General features: G+C 38.9%; 1 protein-coding gene across 1 annotated transcript in view; it reads left to right on the top strand.

Annotated features, from left to right (window-relative positions):
• Window positions 1–14,088, top strand: part of MCTP2 (multiple C2 and transmembrane domain containing 2) — a 108,508-nt gene that overhangs the window by 37,816 nt on the left and 56,604 nt on the right. Inside the window, exons 11-13 of the mRNA XM_067305253.1 lie at window positions 6,140–6,326; window positions 7,207–7,300; window positions 11,911–12,013. Of these exons, the coding sequence (XP_067161354.1) occupies window positions 6,140–6,326; window positions 7,207–7,300; window positions 11,911–12,013 (384 nt within the window). The remainder of the gene's footprint in view (window positions 1–6,139; window positions 6,327–7,206; window positions 7,301–11,910; window positions 12,014–14,088) is intronic.

Raw genomic sequence — 14,088 nt, 5'->3', positions numbered from 1 at the left:
CTCTTCGGGTGACTTCCCAGGTGATCTTTCCCATCTCCTGACTGATACTGGATTTTGCCCCATTACGTTATTCCATTATAACTTCAATATGACATAAGATCATTACTTGAGAATTTAGCAGATGAGACTTTTTGTGAGTTAGCAGTTGAACCTTTAATTTAGGACTGGGAATAGAGTATAGCTCTTCTGTCCTCATCTTTCACTTTCTCTCTAATCCCATCCTGTATTGTGCTGTTTTAGAGACTACAGTCTTGTTTATCTTCCTTCCTATTGCCTCCTCCCTTCTTTTGACTTGCCGTGTTGTCATCTAGACCCTCTTCCTGAAATGGCATCTGCACGGTTGGATGCATGCAGCAGCACAGAGAACTATTTAATTTACTGGAGCCCTGCTTGGGTCTGTTGGTGCTTATCCACTTGCAGGATCGGTGCCACGACCTCCGAATTCGTAGGGGCAGGGAGCCTGTCTCCAGTTGTTTGTGTTCTCACCTAGCAAAGCTTTTCACAACTTTTTACAACTTTTCACAACTAAATAGCAGTAACGAATGAGAGCATTCTATTACTTTAAGCATTCAAATAGTTCAAAACTATTCACTGAAAAGAACAATGCCCTTTGGCTCTACAAATGTTTGTGGTTTCGCAGTGCAGGAAATGCTTTCTGGCTGAATGCTATTGCTCATCACAGGGAGAAGTGGCTGGAGATTAATCCGTTCCTTCCATTCTCTCAGTTGCTTTTATTACTTCTGATACTTTCTATTTACAGTTGAGAAGTGTAGCAGCATTTGCTGCTTGCCTCTGTTTGGTCTCCCTAACGCTGGAGGAATTTTTTTTTTTCCTTCCTCTTTTCTCCTACTGATTTCTGGCAGGTGGTGTTCGGTATGGCAAAAAGTTATCAGCAAACGGCTTATTCTATAAACAGTGGTATTACTAAAGATTTCAGCAGTGGGAAAGCCTGTGTGCGTAAGATTTACCTTAAAGCTGTTTTTCCTGGCTGTACGGAGAAAAAACATTACTGTTGTTGCCTCAAGCACAGTGACTTTGCTGTAGCATCAAAAGAGAAAAAAATGTACTAGATTTTAAAGAGTGATTGCAAGAATAGGTAAACACCAAATGCATAATAACAAGCCTTGTTTGCACAGTGTAGAAACTTTTGACACCCAATAAATAATTTTTTATGAATCATTCAAGTGCAGTCTAATCTGGAAAAGGATTCTGCAGAAAAAAAACATATTATGAGGAGCTGTGTTTGTTGTCTCCATGACTTCCAAGTCAAGTTTTGATATTTCTAGATTTTGCAACACCACTGTAAGGAGGACTGCGCAGCTAAAATGTCTGTGGTTTATGTTTGGGCATTGCATATAACAGTGTACCCCGACTGCCTTCAAGTAATTTGCACAGATTTAAGTAAAGGCAAAAGCTGGCACTGGCATTGGATCTTAATAATTCTGTGGTTAATAAGTCGATATAATAGAATCAGTCTTGTTCTTCCAGGGCTGTGTAGGTTGAACTGTTTGCTAGACCTTAAAAAATATATATACAGATTTAGCAGAAGTTGGAGAGATGCACAAGGGAAGTCATGTCTGATCTGTACTGGGAAACAACTATGTAGAGTAAAAACTTCGGTTGATTCCTTTAGATCCAGGATTTCATGTAGGAGGGATGGCTTAATTCCTGGGATAATGGCCCTTCTCCTGGGTATAATTTGGTTTAAAGGTAGAATATTGCTCTTGAAATAGGACCTGAAGCTTGAGTGAAGAGTGTGGAACCTGTAGAATAAGAAATGTATCAGACCTCTGGTACTAAACATTAACACCTGGGACTTCTGTCTACTTCTGAATAAGTGAACAAGCGTTCAGTGCAATTTCATGTCACCCTTCTGCTATCAGGAGACGAGCACTCATTGTCAGTGCACGCTGCAAGCTAAGTTATTACATTCAGCCTACCTACGCTCCCCTTATATTTTCAGCTGGATCCAATTTCTCTTCCTCACTTAATATACTGAAGCATCGAGTAGTTCAGCTGCCAGAGTCTAACACTGAGGGGTGGCTGTATTTTGGTGCTGGATAAAATAATCTCTCTATTTAGTCTGCATAGAACTGTTAGTACATTTATTGGGTGCTTTTCGTGCCCTTTGGGATAAGAGGGATGCCATAAACAGGAGATGACGTTAATGTATATTAATAAACAAAGGTGTCAACATTTGCAGAATTTGTCCTGGCTGAGTTAATTGTTTATGCCAAGTTGTTAGAGTGTGTTTCTGTGTTAAGGGGTAGGTTTTGAAAGAGACACTGTAAAATGTTAAATTTCTTTTCCTCCACAAATTTAGCTCCAGAAATACATTTTACAAAAATTCTAGACTTAAAGCATAAGCTATAAGATAGGAGCGCGTCAGATATCTTTGAGGAATGCCTCTGGGAAACGGCGCCTTTGCAACAAGGAACGATCCTGTTTTAAAGGACATGCAGTTGGGATTAAACAGTAAAATCTACCACGCTGGTTCCAAACTTTTTGTTTAAATTCCACCAAACTATAGGAAGAGTCAGACAATCAAAACTTATCTGTAGAATAAGTCAGATTAGAACCATATATATGGTGGTCTTGACACTTGTGGCATTTGAAATCCTTTTCCAAATATTAATCATAGACATCTTACTATATATGATGATAATGATCCTAACCTTTTTCATGAAAGGCTTTCAAGAATTGTGCAGGATGAAGTCTTGGCAGTGATGTGTGTAATTTTTTTTCATATATATGTACATATGAAACAGATGAAAAACATTTAGGAGATTTACTCATCATAATTCGACAAACTGTGGGTTTGGTTGTAAAATATTTCTCAGTGATTGATGGTAAGAAGTTAAGCCCAACACCTTTTAGTCAAATTCAACATCTGATTTCCTTATAAAGTTAAACAAATTTACCCCCCACGTTTATTCTGCCCTGAATTCAAACAATACATCTTTGCAGACTGAATAAAAAAATGTGTAAAAAAATTGTTTAGAGGGTAAATAGGAGAGCTGCAAGTAAATCAAAAGAATAATTTTAAATGAAAACTAAAACTACAGCAGAGTCCTCTACAGGACTGGGGGTCAATACAGAGGTGCAGACCTCTATATTGATCAGTAGGAGGAAGGAAAGCAATTAATTGTGATAAGGGTGCTGCATTGTGTGCATAGTACAGTCTAACTTATAGATCTGCATCCCCTATAGATCATCTATACAGCCATGTGTCTAATACATATTGTGTGAAAGGTTATACCTGGATTTAATATGCAGTTTAGGGAAAGATGGCAACACGCTGAGATATCCTATCCTGAGTTAGATGACTATGTGAGAGTTTAGCTCAAGGGGTCATTTGCATCACTGAAGGTATAAATAATCCTTGAGGTTTGCACTTTGCATTCAGATCAGGCAACTTTTGAGCAGAAAGAGTGGATTGCCTCTCTTAGTTTTATCCTGTGCCCATCGCCGCAGTGTCTTACCACTTTTCTGTAAAACAGGCATCTGTAATAAGGCCTTTCAGATATAACAGGGAAAGAAGGAAAGGAATAGTTTCTACCTTGGAAGGATGGGGAAAGTAGTTTAGAAGTCATTAGATTATTATTACTAGTGTAGAAGTGCTTTTGTGGAAACTACTGAATGTATGTAGTAAATGTATTGTAGGATATTTTACTAAGATGCATTCTTTGCAGTCTGATCAATTACCCTGTATAACCTCAATGACACAAATTGTATTTTTTCTTAAGCTTTTTGCCATTTGTGAGTGCAAATGTGGATTTTCTTTTCAGTTTCCCAAAAGAAAATAGAAAGGCATACCATCACCTTGAGTGAACACAGATGTTTTAAGGAAGTTACTTTGCATGGAAATCGGACTTGATTTGAGGAAGAAATGCTTGCACTCCGTCTCCTGCTGTTTTTCCCTCCACATGTGCATCCCTCCTACCCCCACACTCTTACGCTCAATCTTTTCTTTGACCTTTGGCTATTCAAATTCTTTGAATAAGTGTAACAATTCCAATTTGCCAGAACAAACTAGAATTATATTTAACTTTGAGGTTAAAGGTTTGGTAGGATACCCTGTTGTTTGAGAGAGTTGTCTTTTTTCTTTCTCTCCCCCATATGAAGTTACTAATATAGCCAATGCAGCTACAGTTAGTTTAGCTTTTTCCAGCTTTGTGTTGTGCTGAGTGGGTGGTGGATGAAATGTTGATGTGGGAGACCTGGCCTCTATTGCCAGCTAAACCACAGAGCAGCTGGGTGACCCTGAATTTTCCCCTCCCTCTGCTTCAGCTTCTTCATCTGTATCAAAAAGAAAGAAAGAAAGAAAAAAAAAAGCTAAGATAATAATACTTGCCCCTTTTGTACCGATACCTAAGGTATCAGTAAAACTGCTGCCGCCTGAGAAGTAACCGTGTTAATGCAGCCAAGGTGCTGTTGACCTCCCAGGGGGAAAGTGATAAACATTTCTCAGATGTTTGTCTTTTTTGTTTTCCCTTCTGCTGCATCTTCTCCCATCCTATCTTTCTGAAGAGTCCGGGTGTAGCAGTGAGCTTTAAACGCAACCTCTCGCACTTGGAAATTGTGTCAAGAGGCAGCCTGCGCGCGGGGCGGTTTTGGTGCTCTCCCTGGTTTATTTTCTTTCTCTTTCAAAGCACTTGAGAGCAGTTAATAGGAGTAAACTTGCAACCTGTTGTGTGTTCAGCACGAGGAACGGCAAAGAGCGTGCTTAAGGCAAAGTCATCGCCTTTGGTCCTGGGCGGGAGGCTCTCGTACAAAGAGCCACGTTTTAATGCACGGTCCTAGCGGATGACTTACAACCTCATCAGAGCAGGGACTTTTGCTTCATAACAGAGCTTGTGGGATTTTCAGGCTGAGATGTTTTGGGAAGGTTCCCCCCCTCCGTTCTCCCTCCCTTAGCATTCACAGAAAATAGGCTGTTAAGAAGCGGAAAGCATGCAATTTATAGCAGATGGGTATAAACTGCTCCAGCTCTACTACTGGAATGGGATCAATCAGGAGCACTACATGCACCATTTACCCAGAAGAAACCCACCTGGGGGAACCCTGTGGAATTTTAGCCTATTAAGACAACACCTTAACAAGTTTAGTTTAAATAAAAACTTGTCGGCAGGCATTAAGCGGAGCGAAAGCACGCTCTCTCCATCATCTGCTTGCTGTCCCTTGGAGAAATGCGACTCCCCTTACGCTGTGGCAACAAAGCTGCTCCTTCCTCGATTTTTTTTTTTTTTTCTTTTTCTTTTTTCATCTGTAACTTTTGTTCAGCCTGTTCTTAAAAGCAAAGCCCCACAGAGGTTCAGAAAAGTTCCACTCCATTTACTGGACTTCTAAATAGAAGGCATTTAGCTGAGCTAAGTGATTAGACTTTCTGTTGCATTTAACCACTCGCTTCACATATAACTGGCTGCCTGGTGAACTCCCTCTCTGCTTTAGCCCATCCTTTTCTTTTATTATTGTCCCTTCCTAAATGTTTCTTTTTTTTTCTTTTTTTTTACTTTTTTACTTTTTGAAATATCAAATTAACAATAAATGTTATGAGTTGGAGCGGGACTTTTAAGACAGCCCTTCCCTTTGGGAAATATAACAGTGCACTGAAGACATAGCTCTGGTAAGGCTTGTAAAGGAGATTGGGGCATACAGTATAATGTAGCATAAAATGGAGTGTGTGACTAAAGAAACTAATCTATTTTAGGCTAATGTTTAAATTTTGCATTTGCTCTTTCTTTCCCCCAGGTGAAATAAAATTGTTTCAGATCTATCACAAAACACTCTGGGATTTTAGAGAGGAAGGGAGGCAAGTCAGAGTTAAATCTTCCCAGTGGACAGCTTGCAGCCCAAACTTTTGCCTCTGTGCTTACCAGTAGGTGAACCAGAAAGCAAAACTGGCAGCAAGTACAATGGAAACTGGCTGATCGTTCCCCATGTCTAGTTTTGGGGTGCCTATTTTTTTTCCCATTTTTTCCATCTTGGAGAAGCAGTTCAAATTATATATTTCAAAATGTGGTTCAGCTCTGCAAAGGTGTTTTAGGTGCCTAACTGCTATTGAAATCAATGTTAAATACTGCTTTTATATTTTTTTCAAGCTTCTCTCTCTTAATAACCCTTGGCGATGTTGTCCTAGGTGCAAAGTTGACATTACTGCCCTGCCAACGAAGCAGACCAATCGTTTAGAGCTGCCGCTGGAAAAACATCCGGGGTCCCTGCTAATGTTGATCGCTGTCGCCCCATGTACAGGCGTTTCTATCTCGGATCTGTGCGTCTGCCCCTTGGGAGACCCCACTGAAAGGAAACAGATTTCACAACGCTACGTGAGTTTGCATTTTGGGTTTTTTTTTTTCCTTTATTTTTGAAAGTAGTCAAAATTGCAGCAAAAGATGATTTGTCCGGTCGTAATAACATGTCTCCTATCCGAGAAAAGTATTACATGCGAGAGTTATTATGTTTAGAATGACAAGGAGATTGACAGGGCAGATAGACTCGAGGAATTTGGCTGCTTGTATTTGTTCAGTTTTAAAATAATTCTTTCCTTTGAAAACTTGAATTGTGTTAAGGCATTATCATGCGGAATGCGAGACTATGAATGTTATAGAGAGAGAATAGTAATTAGCCTCCTTTGAGGAGGGGTTATGTTCTGGACAATCAGCTTTTGGAAGACAGACATGTGATGACTTCTGCTCATCAATCCTAAAAAGTTAGACAAGAAGAAATAGGTGCATCTCCCTCTAAAATGGGGTGCGTGAGACTGAGGCATGGGGTATTTGAACAACTTAAGCGGAAGATGCTGTTGAGATCAGATTCTGGATTCCTCAGTCCCAATTCACTGTGCTACCTCTTGACCCACACTGCTGCGTCAGGTCCACCTGTGCCTAATTTTTTAATGCTGTTTTAATTGGCAAGTGATACTTGCCTAAGCATGAAGGGCTCCTTCCCACTTTCTCCATCAAGTTAACATGTAGCTTACGTGAACTGAAAATTCCCTAGAAGCAGGTAGCTTGTGGTGTCATGAACTTCACGGATATGAGGAGTGAGAGTGGGATGGTGGAACTGTACGTAGGGATAACAGTTGTTAAAGTGCTGTGCTGTAGAGATAGGGATGAATATAAAAATGTAAATGGTTTAGTATCTGTTTAATATCTGTTTCTTAGTGAAGTACAAACTAAATGCATCTTTTTGTTTTCCTCCTTACAGTGTATGAAGAATTCCTTTCAGGACATAAAGGACATTGGCTTCCTACAGGTCAAGGTTTTAAAGGCAGCTGACCTGTTAGCAGCAGATTTTTCAGGTACTTTATTTTTATTTTCCAACATATGATGCAATGATGCATTTTGAGTGTTATTTGCACTCTGTGTAGTACTGTCAGTTGACCAAGGAAAAGTAAATCTTCTCATTGCTTCTTCAGTGGTGAAATTGCATTGGGGTCTGGAATTCCAAAGAGTTTTGACCTATGATCCCAAAGCATGTGGGAAAGGTCCACTGGATGGAGATCTGATTTCCCCCTTTAGATCTGAGTGGCATGTCCAATAACTTTGGATGGCCTTCTAATCAAAATTTTCATTTAAAAAATAGCTCATCTCTATGCCTACCTTTATAATTGTGATATGAGATAGTTGGAGCAGAATATTCCTCTGTAGATGCCATGAGATTTGATTTCATTCCCAGAAGCCGCACTTCAGAAGTGCATCAAGTTTCAAGATGCCTATATTTACACCTAAGGAAGTGTGTATTGAACGCTGACATCTGTTTTCTACCATTGATTCAAGGTGATTTGGTGGCTGACAGGCACAGCCTGCCAGTGTATTCTGTGCGTGCTGCAGTAGGCATGATACGGTGTCAAACGTAATGCAAAGTGCATTCAGTTCTTACAAAAGGAAACACCAAGCTTGATGGAGGTTGTCAGATCCAGCTCTAGAATAGCTACACACACAAATGTGAACTCCTTGGCTGCAGTTAATCTCTGATAACTGTGATACAGGAGATGCCTGTGTTGCATTTGTCATTGGTATTGCAACTAGTAAGTGGCAGCTCTTGATGTTGCAGCCCCGTGCACCTTCCTGTGCTAACTAGTGAATTCTGTGCTGACAGAGAATCAGTGAAGACTCTGGATTTATTTTATGACTCAGGAAACCAGCACCAGTAGCTAGAACTGGCTTGTCAACAGTTGCATGTGTTTTGAGATCACCGTGTTCTTTATTTTTAATGTCGACGTAAGGGTGAGCATCCTGTGCATACGTGTGTTTGTTGTGGCCTGCATCTTCAGAAGACCCTTCATTAGTAATGAGATAATGTTTTATCAACCCAGTGGGAAGATAGATTAGGGTAAATAGTTCTGATCTGGGGTGCAGACATCACTTTTTATTACCTGTTTTCATTTGCTCACTCTGTGATTTGACTCTCCAGGAAGACAGGGATACCCTGATCTTGCTGTTGTGTCTTTCTATAGGAATATGTAAAATAGGGAGAATATATACAAAGCAGTGGTGACTGTGCAGTAGCCTGTCCATCAGGCGCTTTGCGAGTCTGTGAACTAGATGGAAGGATGCTTTAGAAGGCCACGTGTGCCAGATGCTGACACGATGCTTCCCTGAGCGCATGAGCTTGACTGGCCCTACAGGCTGTCCCTGACAGCAAAAGCTTGCCAGCGATGGAAAAGAAAGAGCAATGGTTTTTCTTAGAGCTTGTTTGAGGCTTTGATTTGGAATGGTCTTTGCAGCTTTCTTGCTCCAAACAAGGACAGGTTTTCTACTGAGCTTTACATCAAATTGTACTTGGTTCTGACAGCAGTGAACACTAATACCTTTTAAAAATACAGCCTTATATGGTTTCTTCGGGGAAGTTGTAGGGAACTGATACTCTTCTGTAGTGTCTGCCTGGATGCTATTATTTTTATTACCATCTTTTCCAGGATACTGGAGACCTTTTAATTCCCCTCTGTGTGTTGCAGCAGCTTGTAATTCACAGACACAGCATTGCGTGTTGTATATTTGCTGACATAGTCATTTTTAAGATAACTTGTTGATAAAAGCAGGAAAGATGCTAGAGAGAAAATACTCTTGCTCCATTCTCTGGTATTCATACAGGCATTATAAAATAAGAGAATATTGCTCCTAGAATAAGGACCAAAGGATAAAGTCCAACATGAATCATAATATTCCAGTTTCAATTCACTGCTTAACCTTGCAGCGAGAACAAGGCTACCGCAGACAACGGTACCTCAAAGAACTGAAGAACTTAATTTAAATACAAGCAAACAAAAAAAGCTGCCACTAACCAAAGACAGCTTGTGCAAAAATGCATTTCTAAGTTGATGTAACATATACATAGGTATGGAAGTGCTAGTGTAATTGGCCCTCACTAATAAATTTAATAAGAACTATCCTACAGCAAACCAGAACTTTTTGCAAATGGCAAGGGTAGGACTGTGTAGGAATACACCAGATTTTAATACAAGCAGTGTCCAGGGAAAGAACCAAGTCCTGAAGGTTATTTATCCTTTGGATAACTTCATGCAGTTGCGTCAGCAGTGGATTTGGCCCCCTTTCCATCAATACTTAAACAGGAGCGTGTGGGTGGATAATGAACATTGGAAGAGACACACAGGTTCTTGATTCTGCAATTCAACGACTTTTCATAAAGAGTATGTGACACACATTCCTTGTGCATAGCACAGAATGAAATTCTGCTTAAGTAAAAGGTTACTCAGTCTGTCATTATATTCAAAATAACCCAGGCTTTGAGCCTGATTCATGAAGCAAATGACAAATTGTTTTTCAATGGCAGTGCTGAAAATATCCTAGTATTATGCTGTAATAGACCCACCAAATTGCAAAAGGATGCAGCCATTTTAGGTAAAAATAGCATAATTTCTGATCGTGAAATGAGACACATAAAGATTAATTATCTGTTCTGAGCCATTCATAAATGATTAGTGCAGCAATTATGGGCTTCCATAATAGGACCCTTCTAGAGCAGTGCCATATTTCCTGCATTGCCAGGGAGACTGCTCAGATTTATTGTTATTGATAAAAGTAAATTCAAAGTCCAGTTAAAAATCTGATAAAGGAATAATCACGGAGACAATAAGAGATGTAAAGATTTTCAAGGGTTAACAGAAGAGCAGTGTGAGCAGCTAGCATTCCCTGCTCTGTCCTGCCCCACAGCAGTCGTGATCCTTGGGTGGGTGTACTTCTGCAGACCATCTCACGTGCCAGTATAAAGTGGCATTACACATCATATCATATTCAATTCAAATCTATAGATTTTTGTACAGTTGGGATTTCTGTTGTTACTTGATGTGTGCTGGTACTTATATATTTTAATTGTGAATTTTTGTTACCTACTGTAATAATAAAAATCAGAAAACAACATAGTATCTGCTTTGGTTTTGAAAGTCTACACTTCACCATTTGACACACATTTTCGGCTAGCTTCTACACAGATATATCAAATATGCAAAATGTCTTGGGCCACAGACAGCCCAGTTTCAGCCTTCCATACTTTTATATTCCTAGATAATAGTTTTGTTGATGTGAAAATGACTTTTTCTGCTTTGTTGGGTGTTTTCTGTGTATGCATGAGAGTTCTCAAACACTGCATTTGCTCACTGACCAAAAAATAGCATTCAGAATACCAAATTATACAGTAGGATTGTTTTTGGCATATACCAGTTTGCATTTCAAGCAGTTTCTCTAAAGAGCTACAAGCCTTTTCCACAGTGGTCAGGGAATGGGCACATAAGCTGAAAGGGAGAAGACAAATACATTCTAGTAACGAGCATGTTTTAAACTTTACCACTATTGTCTCGTTAATACTCAGTGTTTAGATGCCGAAAAGATTCCTGTTTAATTTATAAACTTCTCAGAGTAAGATCCTTAAAAGCTCTGCATTGATAATACCAAAAATAAGGATTAAGAAAAAGAAAGCTTTTGCTTTTTTTTTTTTTGGTCCATTATCTGAATCTCTACATTACAGATATATCTAGTTGCCTGCATAAAATTTAGGCTAGATTTCTGTGGTTGACTTGCACATGAACACTAAAGATGAAATTAAATCAGATACTGAGTCAGACACACTCATGATCATAGTGGAAAGTGCTGAGCTGCTCTAAGTTGTGCCAGTTGTGAATTCATATAATAGAACTTATCAAAAGAAATACATTAGTAAAGAGGTCTTCACCATAAAAGAGGTTCCAAATTGACATCTTCCTTTTGAGAGAAGCTGCTTTTTTTTCTTTTTCTTTTTTTTCTTTTTAAATATGCTATCTGGTTCACACACGGATTCTCCAGCTGGATCTTCTAGTTGATGTCAGGTTTTGCTTAAAGTGTTGTACTACGTAATAGGGTCTTCATATATTCAAGGACTTGCTCATAGGGAACTGATTGAAGAAATGCTGCTGATCTAGCTACAGTGCCATGCTTCTCATCTCATGGTACGTGTACTTAATCCTATTATCAACTGATGAAGACCACAGACTCCAAGCAGAAGATGAAAGAGGGAGATGTATCTGAAACATGCTTGCCTACTTCAGAAAGGCAGTGCTTTTTTTCATAATGTCATTTGAATAATTGTCAACATTGGCAGATTTTTTTTGTTGCTATAAAGGTTTAGAGGTTGTTCACTGTAAGCCTCAGTTTTCAGGCCTTAGAGTGAAGCTGCCTGAAAGAATTGGAGGATAAGTTACCTTGATAAAGTTTCCAGAGCTGAAGATGCATTGGTGGGATTGTTATTAAGCAAGTTGCTCCAAGAGGAGAAGGCACTTTCCAACTGTCTTCATGCAGTGTATTCTTATTTGGCCTGTCACTTCCCCAGCTATGGTGCAAAAAAAGAGCATGCTAACCACAATAACTGGTCCACTTCCCTTTTTTTTTTAAATTTATTTCAATCTTTTTTTCCTAGGTAAAAGCGATCCTTTCTGTGTATTAGAGCTGGGAAATGACAGTCTTCAAACACACACCGTTTACAAGAACCTCAACCCAGAGTGGAACAAAGTTTTCACATTGTAAGTGGATTGCTTTTGAAAACATACTGCAAATACCAAACCATTAGCAGCTTAAATATAAAACCCATTGACTTTGTGGAAATACAAAGGTCAAGTTTAAGATATGTCATTTTTTCATAGTCAGAAGAGGATGTTGGAGAAATATCAAATATAACTCAATTAAAGCCTTTTGCCTTTTATTAGTTCTTGCATGGAGTTTATTAATAGAAGTCATTAAAAGAAGAATTACTGTGATATTTATAGGAAGAATCATGACTAGACATAATGGAGTCATATCTGGATCCAAGAGATAATATAACAGAAAATGGAGACTAGATACTCACGCCTACATTTTCCATAATTTAAAATAAAATATGTTTCATTGAGCCATGGTAGAATACCTCATTTAATTTGTAAGTAAGCACAGAATTAGAGTTCACCATTGTTCCTGATATAGCTGATGAATTTAAAGTAGTCAAAGGTAGCTTACTCCAAGTTAGAAGCTTATATTTTTCTGAAAACCAAACCATGCGTTTTTGGGTGACTGACTTAATAAATAGAAGTGATAGTTTAGGTATTAGCAGCATAATTTTTTTTAACCTTCCTTTATGCTGACATAGATTTTTTGCAAGTAACTGAGTGAGATGAATTTCTCCAAGACCACAGTAGTCTGTGGTAAAGAAGGCAACCATGAGTGCTGCCATATCATATCTACACCTGTCAACTGAAAGAATAATACGAGCATTATGGAGTTGTTGCAGAAGCAACATTCAGAAAGACTGAGCTGCATCTGAATACAATGAAAAGCGTCTGATCTCTTTGCTAGAAGTGCTTTAGTGTGTTTCTATTTAATTCACGGGTGCCAGAAACTGAATTTGTGAAATACTGAACCTTGCTCTATCTAATGTCTTCTGCAACTGAATGCATGTCTCTTCCAGTCTTTCCCTTTCTCTTACTTTGCCCCTTCTCAAGAAGCTTCTGGCCATCACTATTTTTTCTGAGATTATGCCAGCAGATGAGTGTTGTAGGATGTTCAGCCAACGAAACAAACCTAATGAGAATCCAAAATGATTTTTTTTTTTTAAAGTTTGTATCTGTAACTCTTCAGGGTCTCAGAAGTGTCAGCTGCTGACTATTGCTATCCTTATTGTTGTTGCGCATTTGCTCCAAATAACAAATCTTCAGAGACTGACTGTCTCTCATCCATCTCTTTAGATTTCTGGCCTCTTTTTTTAATTGAAATTAAACTCCTTAGATGCTATTGAGGATTTAGATTTATCTTGGCCCAGAGCATATTGTTTCAAGCAAATCCATTTCAGCTGGCGTGTTCAATACTACCAGAGCGCCCTACCTGTCTTATTCAGGTTTTCTGTAGCACACTTATCTGTGTGCGACATGCAGGATTTTTAATATTTTATATTGCTGGTAGCTATATCACATGCAAAATTATAATGGCATGGAGAACTCTGTGCAGCTATTTTAAAAGGTTTTTTCTTTTAATTTGGCTTTGGAGGTGTCTGGAAATATAGCTGCTGACTTGGCAGGTTTTAATGTATTTTAAAGCCATAGGGTCTTGAACACTGTACAACAGGTTAGTTGTCCGCCTACAGTGACTGGGTCACATCAAAGAGCGTAATACAGCTGCTGGCTGGATAAGGAACCTTTAGGTTCTGAGTTTGCTCCATGAGGTAGGCAGAGGTCCCAAGAGCAGTAATGTTCTCAAAGGACCTTCTTCGAGGCAGAACAACCTCACCCAGTTAAATAACAAACACGCTATACCACTTGCCTCTTGCTTTAATTCTTGCATTTGAGAAAAGGAAAAGCAGAGATGATGAATATTCATCTTCAAGTTACCCATGCTTTTGCAAGCGCAGATATAACTTCTCTCAAATGAGACTGATGTATTAATGATCTGATACCTGCATAGGGTTGAGTGCCTACTGCCACATCTGTAGAATGTTTGGACTGGATGGAACAAAAATATTGTCCATTTGGCCTTTAGTTACCATTGTTAGATTTTTTTAAATAATTGTTTTTGTTAGTACCTTAAAAGGGAGATAATTGTTCAAGTCAAAAGAAATTGCATAAGTTTTTCT

The sequence above is a fragment of the Apteryx mantelli genome, chromosome 15, assembly GCF_036417845.1.
Source record: "Apteryx mantelli isolate bAptMan1 chromosome 15, bAptMan1.hap1, whole genome shotgun sequence".
NCBI classification, from domain to species: Eukaryota; Metazoa; Chordata; class Aves; order Apterygiformes; family Apterygidae; genus Apteryx; species Apteryx mantelli.
This window is presented reverse-complemented; position numbering and strand designations above follow the sequence as displayed.